At 43.4% G+C, this 10,260-nt stretch overlaps 1 protein-coding gene across 2 annotated transcripts in view; it reads left to right on the plus strand.

The window, feature by feature from the left end:
- The window catches only part of ncam2 (neural cell adhesion molecule 2), a 248,551-nt gene that overhangs the window by 195,406 nt on the left and 42,885 nt on the right, over positions 1-10,260 (plus strand). For both annotated transcript variants that reach the window (XM_080493306.1, XM_080493307.1), the window contains exon 6: positions 5,520-5,637. In XM_080493306.1, coding sequence (XP_080349432.1) covers positions 5,520-5,637 — 118 coding nt within the window. The remainder of the gene's footprint in view (positions 1-5,519; positions 5,638-10,260) is intronic.

A 10,260-nucleotide genomic window follows, 5' to 3' on the forward strand; every position in this document is an offset into this window, starting at 1 on the left:
GAAGGGACATTGTTCGGTTGTTGCCAGGTTGGAGAGACGGTTTTGAGAGAGAATGTTACTGTTTGTACCCGTTTACACGACGTTCCGGGTGAGAAGACGTCGTTTTTATGTTTTGGTTTTTGAAAAGTTTCGTGTTTACACAGCAATGTTTTAAAAGCGACGTGTGTTTACATAGAAACGCTCCGAAATGCGAAAAAGTTGCAGTTAGTAGATTGTTGTTGTGCAATTTCAAAAAGTTGTGTTTTCCCCTTGTGTGGTTAGCATTTTCAAAAATTTCTGTTTTAACCCGTTTCCGCAGAGACGTGCGTTTTTGAAAAGTTGTGTTTTTACTGTTTCCGCTGCGATGGTGTCGAGGCATTTTCAAAAGTTGCATTTCCCCGTTTACACAAAGATGGAATCGGTGCGTTTTCAAAAATTTGCTTTTCCCGTGTTTACGCAGGGCTTCAGTGGGAGCGGTTTCACAAAGTTGCTTTTTTTCCCCACCCGTTTCAAAAAGTTGCAGTTAGTAAATTGTTGTTGTGCAATTTCAAAAAGTTGTGTTTTCCCCTTGTGTGGGAGCATTTTCAAAAATTTCTGTTTTAACCCGTTTCCGCAGAGACGTGCGTTTTTGAAAAGTTGTGTTTTTACTGTTTCCGCTGCGATGGTGTCGAGGCATTTTCAAAAGTTGCATTTCCCCGTTTACACAAAGATGGAATCGGTGCATTTTCATAAAGTAGCATTTTTAGTGTTTCCATTCAAATGGAGTCAGTGCGTTTTCAAAAATTTCCTTTCCCCTGTTTACACAGGGCTTCAGAGGGAGCGGTTTCACAAAGTTGCTTGTTTTCCCCCCACCCGTTTCAACGGAGGCAGATTCGGTACATTTCGTACGTTTCCATGGAGAAGGAGTCAAGTCGTTTTCAAAAACTTGCATGTACATAAAGACAGAGTTGGTGCATCTTCGAAAAGTTGCATATTTACCATTTCCATGGAGACGGAGTCAGTTTATTTTGAAAAATTTCTGTTTTCCCACCCATTTCCACGGAAACAGAGTTGGAGCTTTTTCAAAAAGCTCCACCTTGGGCACCGTTATCGTGTAACGAGACCCCAGAAATCCTCCAAAAGTTTTGACTTTCACTTGTAAACGTCACGTAGACCCAGAAGTTAGCCACTAAGTTAACTTTATTTTGAAGGGTCGGGTTGGGAGACTTTATTTAAACCCTATTAGAACCAAATAAAACGAGACATTAGTTCCTGCCATTGACTCGACCACAAAAAATTTTCCAAAAAATGTGCCCCTTGATGACTCCAGTGATTTCCTGTATGTCGGCTGAGAAAACGCCTCTCGAATCACCGCGTTTTTGTCACGAGCGGCGGCGCAACTCGGGTTCGGGCGTCAAATTGCGATTGTGTTTTCTCCACGGCGGCCCACCCGCTGTGCTGATTGGCCGATTTGACTGTGGCGGGTTAATTTCCCATTGTGATCCACAATTGAACTTGATCACCAATCGGCGGCCCATTTGTGTTTCGTCTCGGAGGAGCGGCGCACGACGGCGTCCTCGAGTCATGAGCGACTATTTCGGCAGCGTGTTGACGTGCTTTTCTTCTCCTCCCCGTGTAAAGCAATAACATATTCAGCAGCCGCTTGGGGGGAAAAAAAAAGCGGGATTTCTTTTTTCCCGCCGATATGTGCGGAGAACGAGCCGCGGCCGACCCGCTGCGGTAGTTTATAGTGATGATGTCGTAAATTTTCCCACTTCCACAGAGACGGAGGCGGACAGAGGTGGTGTTTTTACTGTTTCCATGGAGACGGAGTTGAAGAATTTTTCAAAAAGTTTCATTTTCCACATTTCCACAGCAATGGAGTATTTTCAAAAAGTTTTTTTTTTTCTTTTCCCAGGTCTCCACGGAGATGGGGCGGTCGTTTTTTTAACCATTTTCATGGCGGCAGAACATTTTGAAAATGTTTATTTACCACCCCAGTTTTCAAAAAGTTGTGTCTTCAGTGACTCTGAGCTTTGTCCACTTCACAGTTAAAAGGGAAACGATGTGCCTTGATATGTGATTCCGTGAAACAGAAACTATTCGCGACGCTTTTAGAGGACCGTGGCTTCGTATTGCTAGCATTGATGCTAAGCTAAGCTAACTAGCGTCCTTTTTAAAATTTTCGCTTTTTCAATCATTAAATCAGACGACTGTGAAAGCGATTGTCTTCCGCGAATTTTCCTTCAGACTTCTCATCCCGTGTCAAACGTCCCTCCGCTTCAGTCTCACAGTTACCGTGGCAACCAGCGATGATGTGAATTTGACTGCCCATATCCCTCCGCCTAATTGTCGGGCCGCTCACTCACGAGACAGACTTGCAATTTGCCCTTTCTCAGCTGTCGGCGGAAAGTACCTCTGCCGTCCTTCAACTTTTCTCACCACATCAATCACAGCGGCGAGCGGCTCGGGGGGGGGGGAACGTAAACGCGTTTCAGCGACTGGTAAATCCGGCCCCGGCGGCTTGGTGTTCGATTCCCGCCACGTTGTTTTTTGTAAAGATTATCGATGTCAACTTTCTCAACGGTGTTGTATTTGCCGCCATTACGGCGTAAGGCAACCGTTTCCGAAAAGTTTCGCGTTTACACGGCAACGTTTCGAGTGAAAAAGCATAGTTTTTGCATTTTTGTTTCATAAAAGTTTCACGTTTACGCGGCAACGTTTTTGGTGTGAAAACGCATCTTTTTTGTTTCGGAAGTTTGAAAATCTACACGACAACGTTCAAACTAAAAACGCATCGTTTTTGCGGGGGGGGGGGGGTTCGAAAAGTTTCACGGCAACATTTCGAAAAAGAAATTTGCTTTCAGGTTGGGCCTCTAGTTGGCGCTGTTGGTTGGTTGTTCTGCTACACATTTTCACATATATGAAGAACGGTAGTAACGATTTCTTCTCGCACAACATTTAAAAAACTTTTTTTAAATACATACACTAAAATATACAGGCTAGAATATAATAATTTAGTTGTAAAATATGTGTTATAAACATAAACAATGGGAAAACACGGTGTAGTTGGTAAAAACGTAATAGTTTCTGCTCTTGGGATGAAAACATAAACATGTTTAATACTGGAATACTTGTCGTCCAGAGGACATCACTTGGAGGACAAATCCAATTCATTAAGTTTCGATAACTCCCACGTTGGACACGGGGAGTATGAAACAACAGTATTCTCGCTTTCAGCCGTTTTGTGTTTGATCGGGTGGTGGGGGTGGGGGTGGTGGTGGTGGGGGTGGGGGTGGGGGTCGTTGTTGTGAGAGCGCGCCGCAGCTGCCGCTTCCAATCACGCATATTTAACAGGAGTACAAACATCTGCTCGGCGGGCGCCGCGACAAAAGAACCCCGTTGGGCCGCTCGAGCGTCTTTGCGCGGGCGGTGTTGATTTTCCGTTCGGTTGTTTCTCCGTCGGAGGATGGGTTTCAAAAATCACAAGTTGGTGCCGGGATTTGAACGCGCGTATTTAATCGGAGATGGAGCGTGTTTTAAAGACGGTTTGATCGGTTAAGTACACAAGAGATGCGTCTGCCGAAGTATTTGGTCATTCTTGTCTTTTTCAAGTAGATTTTCACAGCGTACCTTGGACATGTATCAGTACTCAGTATTGGCATGTAGTTAAAGGTTAGTCTTGGTATTGGTACTTGGTATCAGATAGTAGCTAGGTTAGTACTGGTATCGGTACTTAGTAATGGCAAACAGCTAAAGGTTAGTACTCGTATCAGTACTCAGTATTGGCATGTAGTTAAAGGTTAGTCTTGGTATTGGTACTCGGTATCAGATAGTAGCTAGGTTAGTACTGGTATCGGTACTTAGTAATGGCAAATAGCTAAAGGTTAGTACTCGTATCAGTACTCGGCACTTAGTAATGGCAAACAGCTAAAGGTTAGTACTCGTATCAGTACTCAGTATTGGCATGTAGTTAAAGGTTAGTCTTGGTATTGGTACTCGGTATCAGATAGTAGCTAGGTTAGTACTGGTATCGGTACTTAGTAATGGCAAACAGCTAAAGGTTAGTACTCGTATCAGCACTCAGTATCGGCATGTAGCTAAAGTTTGGAACTGGTATCGGTACTCGGTATTAGAAAGTAGCTAGGTTAGTACTCATATTGGTACTCGGCATCGGATGTGGCTAAAAGTTAGTACTTGTATTTATTCTCGTATTGGCAAGTGGTTAGAGGTTACTACTCATATCTGTACTCGGTATCGGCAGGTATCTAAAGATTAGTGTTGATATCAGTACTCGGTATCAGCAAGGAGCTAAAGGTTAGTACTCGTATCAGTACTCGGTATCAGCAAGTAGCTAAAAATTAGTACTGGTATCAGAAAGTACCTAAAGGTTAGTACTTGTATCGGTACTTGGTATCAGCAAGTACCTAAAGGGTAGTACTTGTATTTGTTTTTTAAAGAAGTGGTATCGGTGCATCCCTCTTAATGAACTTAATTGAAGTAAGTTCCCCGCGTGTAGTTTTCCGTCGCTACACCAGGAGACGGAGGAGGAGCTCAATCACCCGCCGCTGCGGCGGTTCGCCCGCGTTATCCCGTTAATAACATCTGATGGCAGCGCCATCCGGCATTAATAAGCGTTGTCATTATCCTCGCCGCTGTAATCGGATCCCGTCGCGCTAATGCGGTAGGTGGAGCCGGCGCACTAATTGACAAAAGCGGCACACCCTCACGCCGCCGTGCGTCGAGCCCCTCCTCTTGGGAGGACGAGCTCCCGGGGGAGAGCAAGGTGACCTTTCAACACCGGCGTTTTCATCAAGAGTCGCTCCGATCTCCACCTCCGCGTGTCGCCGGGTTGATTCCCACTCATCCCCTCTTTTTTTTTTGGTTATTTTGTTTTGACAATATAGAGGCGAGAAGTTTCGACAAAAGGTCGCGAGTGAGATTGAAGCTGGCTGGCTTACGTTCTCCTGCTCCCCAACGACACATTTCCGCGATTTTGTTTCAGGAAACGATGAAATGGCGGAAAACTGAAAACGCTAGCTAGCGTGTTGGGCAACCAGTGGGTGTTGTTTGTTTGGTTTTGTAAAGACAAACAAATGGAGAGAACAATACACAAGTTTACGCGACAGTGTATGAAGTGAAAACACATTGGTTTTTTTTTTTATAAAAAGTTTCAGGTGAAAATGCATCGTTTTTGTTTCGGAAAAGTTTTGTGTTCACGCGGCGTATCGAGTGAAAATGCATCATTTTTGTTTTAGAAAAGTTTCACGTCCTCACGACTTTTTCCTTCAGGGATCCAAATTACCGCGACTGTTTGGGCAATTTCCCCGAAAAATGGAGAAAAACCTCAAAGAGACACGACATGTGAAAACATAGTCTTCATTAGTTCTGGGAATATTTATTGATTTTCTTTTTTTCGTGAAACTTTTTGACCAATTCATCAGACGACAGTGTTTAAAATTCCCGAGGGATTCTTTACGAAAATGTCGGACTGAAACGTTTGCTTTTTGGTTTCCGTTCGCGCCTCCCTAACTGACACGTGTCTTTTTTTTGTCCCGCAGTCCCCCCGGTGTTGTCGGTGTCCCAGCAGTCCTTCAACGCCACGGCCGACTACCAGGAGTCGGTCTCCTTCACCTGCATCACCTCCGGATCCCCCGACCCCGTGGTCACATGGCACAGGTACCGACAAAACGCTGCGTTCTTGTTCTAACTAAAAAATTCATTTTTTTTTTTTTTATAAAAGTGGCTCACAAGGTGGAAGTTTTTGAAAACGCTCCTGGTCAAAACAACACTTTCTAGAAACGTCCGGGCTCCGTCTTCATGGAAATGGGGGAGAAAAAAAACCAACCCAAACTTTTTTGAAAATCCTCCCGCAATCCTCTGGGATATGCAACTTTCTGAAAACGCTCCAGCTCCATGGAGACCTGGGAAAACGCAACTTTTTGAAAACACATGGATTCTGTCAACATGGAAACTGAATGGGAAATGAAACTTTTTGAGAACGCTCCATCTCGATGGGAATAGGGAAAACGTGAATTTTTTAAAAAAAATAAAAAATGCTCCATCTCAATGGAAATAGAAAAGTGCAACTTCTTGAAAACACTCTTGACTTCATCTCCATGGAAACGGGAAAAATGCAAGTTTAAAAAAAAAAAAATCCCGTCTCCATATGAAAATGAGCGAAATGCCACTTTTTGCCGCGGAAACAGGTAAAACGCAACTTTTTTGCAAATGCCCCGACTACGTCTCAAAGATATCCGGACAACTTAAGTTTTTGAGAACGGCTCGCCACGTGGAACTTTTCAAAAAATTCTCCCGTTTCCATCTGTCCCTATGAATGTCTGTGCGCATAAACGGGCTTCCCCCGTTTTTTTTTTTGCACTGCAGCCTGTTTAATTGTGGAATTGGCAGCAGTGTTTATTTCTCTCTGCCGTAAATTGGCACCTTGATAAAAGCTGCTGTCGTTTGTTTGTTGCCCCCCCCCCCCCCCCCCCCCCCCCCAACGTGACACATTACCTACCTGAGGCACGTTTCTCTAAGTTGTTTTTCACGTTGTACTCAATTAAATGCTGATCAATGGCCGCCTGGAAGGAGCCGCAGAGGAACATCACTTTTTAAAAAAATAAATAAAATCAAAGCGTCCTCCGGGGGGAAGAAAAAAAAAAAACTGTCGGCGAATTCGATTTGTTCGGGAAGAGACGAGTGAAATACGGCGTTTTACTCCTTGATAAAGGAATTTTTTGTTTGTTTTGGGGAGTTTGGTTCTTCTTTTCGCCGCAGCTTAAACAATGAGAACTGGCGGACAAAGAGAGCGTCATTTGGGCCGGCGAAGCAGAAATCGCTCTGGATTGGACGTAATGACACATAATGGCGTTGGGAGTGTGACATCTTAAACGCCCGCGCTTTAATTTTCGGCAATTTCAAAGTCGTTATTGCCGAGTACAAGCGTGTGATTGCTCTTTCTCAAAAGTTTTTTTTCTTCTGAAATGTGTGTGTCTCGGCTTCACGGAACAATAAATATCGATGAAGTCTGTGTACGGAAATCGTCACTTTCAAATGTAAAGTGTGTACTTACGGGGAGAACGGCGAGGCTGAAAGTCTTATTGAGCCATTATTTTGAAACATGAGCGAGTTAGTTTTAGACACGGAATCGAAGGAACTGTGAGTTAAATTGAAAATCATTCATTGTTTCCGATGAGTTATGGTCAGGAAAGGTTAGTACTCGTATCGGTACTCGGTATCGGCAAAGTAGCTTAAGGTTAGTACTCGTATCGGTACTCGGTATCGGCAAAGTAGCTAAAGGTTAGTACTCATATCGGTACTCGGTATCGGCAAAGTAGCTAAAGGTTAGTACTCGTATCGGTACTCGGTATCGGCAAAGTAGCTAAAGGTTAGTACTCATATCGGTACTCGGTATCGGCAAAGTAGCTAAAGGTTAGTACTCGTATCGGTACTCGGTATCGGCAAAGTAGCTAAAGGTTAGTACTGGTGTTGGTACTTAATATGAGTAAGTAGCTAAAGGTTAGTACTCTTATCGGTACTCGGTATCGGCAAAGTAGCTAAAGGTTAGTACTCGTATCGGTACTCGGTATCGGCAAAGTAGCTAAAGGTTAGTACTCATATCGGTACTCGGTATCGGCAAAGTAGCTAAAGGTTAGTACTCGTATCGGTACTCGGTATCGGCAAAGTAGCTAAAGGTTAGTACTGGTGTTGGTACTTAATATCAGCAAGTAGCTAAATGTTAGTACTCGTATTGGTACTCTGTATCAGCAAGTAGTTAAAGGTTAGTACTGGTATCGGTACTCTATCAGCCAGTAGGTCAAGGTTAATACTCGTATTGGTACTCATTATGTTCAAGAAGCTAAATGTTAGTACTTGTGTCGGTACTAAATATCAGCAAGTAGCTAAAGGTTAGTACTCGTATCGGTACTCTATCAGCAAGTAGCTAAAGGTTAGTACTCGTATCGGTACTCTATCAGCAAGTAGCTAAAGGTTAGTACTTGTATCTGTACTCAGTATTGGCAACTAAAGGTTAGTACTGGTACTTGTACTCATCTTTAAAAAAGTTTGGATTGTTGGTTTTCTCTCTTCTAAGATTTCTGTACATTTGACTCGAAGACAACAAATTGTGACGGTTGTTGGATTTATCAAACCGCATATATTTACATTTATATTATTTATATAGTTTCCAAAAAGTTTTAAAGAGAGTCAATTAAAACACACACACACAACAGTGAAGACGATTGCACAGCTGGACGCAACATTGATCTTCCTCTATGGTTGCCCAACTCCACCGGCGCAAATTAAAAGTCCTCCTGGGGGTCGTACCTTGTCTTCCAGCAACCGAGCGGAACGGGAGAATGGGATTTTAATGATTGAACAGCACGCTGGAAATTACACACGAGTGATGATGGTGCATATTGAGAGGAACTGTAACGGAGAGCAAACTTAAATACAAACCGCTGGTGAGGTCGCACGTCTTGGTCCCGTCAACATATTGAAGGAAATGTTCAAAGACGTCCAACGAAAGTTTCTCTTTGTGTTTTCAGGCTCGCTATTCTGCATATCGCAGTACTTTTCTTTGGTTCGGAGGTCCCGCTCACACGTTTTCAAAACTTGCGTTGTGTTTTGAGGGTCCAAGCGCTTAACTCCATGGAAATGGGGATTACGCAACTTTTCGAAAACTGTCAGACTCCGTGGAAATGTAAAAAAAGTTTTTGAAAAATGCTCCGACTCCATGGAAATGGGGAAACGCAACTTTTTGGAGGCCCCCGTGGAAACTGTGGAAAACTCAACTTTTTGAAAAATGCTCCACCACTATGGAAAAGGGGGGAAAACGCAACTTTTTTGAAAATGGTCCGCCTCCGTGGAAACAGGGGAAAGTGCAATTTTTGGAAAAATGTAATGTCTCCATGGAAATGGGGGGAAAAAAACACATCTTTTTGAAAATGCAACTTTTTGAAAACCCTCAGACTCTGTGGAAATATAAAAAAAGTTTTGGAAAAATGCTCCGACTCCATGGACACGGGGAGACGCAACTTTTTGAGAACGGTCCGCCTCCGTGGAAACGGGAAAGTGCAATTTTTGGAAAAATTTTCTGTCTCCATGGAAATCGGGGGGGAAAAAACACAACTTTTTGAAAACGCTCAGACTCCGTGGAAATGTAAAAAAAGTTTTTGAAAAATGCTCCGACTCCATGGAAATGGGGAAACGCAACTTTTTAGAGGCCCCCGTGGAAACTGTGGAAAACTCAACTTTTTGAAAAATGCTCCACCACTATGGAAAAGGGGGGAAAACGCAACTTTTTTGAAAATGGTCCGCCTCCGTGGAAACAGGGGAAAGTGCAATTTTTGGAAAAATGTTCTGTCTCCATGGAAATGGGGGGAAAAAACACATCTTTTTGAAAACCCTCAGACTCTGTGGAAATATAAAAAAAGTTTTGGAAAAATGCTCCGACTCCATGGACACGGGGAGACGCAACTTTTTGAGAACGGTCCGCCTCCGTGGAAACGGGAAAGTGCAATTTTTGGAAAAATGTTCTGTCTCCATGGAAATCGGGGGGAAAAACACATCTTTTTGAAAACCCTCAGACTCTGTGGAAATATAAAAAAAGTTTTGGAAAAATGCTCCGACTCCATGGAAATGGGGAAACGCAACTTTTTGGAGGCCCCCGTGGAAACTGTGGAAAACTCAAGTTTTTGAAAAATGCTCCAAGACTATGGAAAAGGGGGAAAACGCAACTTTTTTGAAAATGGTCCGCCTCCGTGGAAACAGGGGAAAGTGCAATTTTTGGAAAAATTTTCTGTCTCCATGGAAATGAGGGGGAAAAAAACACAACTTTTTGAAAACGCTCAGACTCCGTGGAAATGTAAAAAAAAGTTTTTGAAAAATGCTCCGACTCCATGGAAATGCAACTTTTTGGAGGCCCCCGTGGAAACTGTAGAAAACTCAAACTTTTTGAAAATGCTCCAACTCCATGGAAAAGGGTGAAAACGCAACTTTTTGTAAACGGTCCGCCTCCGTGGAAACAGGGGAACGTGCAATTTTTGGAAAAATGTTCTGTCTCCATGGAAAACGCAACTTTCCTGAAACGATGCTGCTGGTCATGTGCACCACGGCCGTAGCAACGAGTTGTTCTGCACGTGCTCAGTAGACGGACAACAACAACAACAACAACAACAACGTTATCCTCCGTTGTCCCTGGCCTGGATAAAAAGCAGGTATGAGGCGAGTGGGACGGTTTCCGTGTCAACTTTGTTGACACTGCGAGGAACATGACGAGATTTATTTCTTTTTTGTTCC

This window comes from Lipophrys pholis, assembly GCF_963383615.2.
Source record: "Lipophrys pholis genome assembly, chromosome: 23".
Taxonomy (NCBI): domain Eukaryota; kingdom Metazoa; phylum Chordata; class Actinopteri; order Blenniiformes; family Blenniidae; genus Lipophrys; species Lipophrys pholis.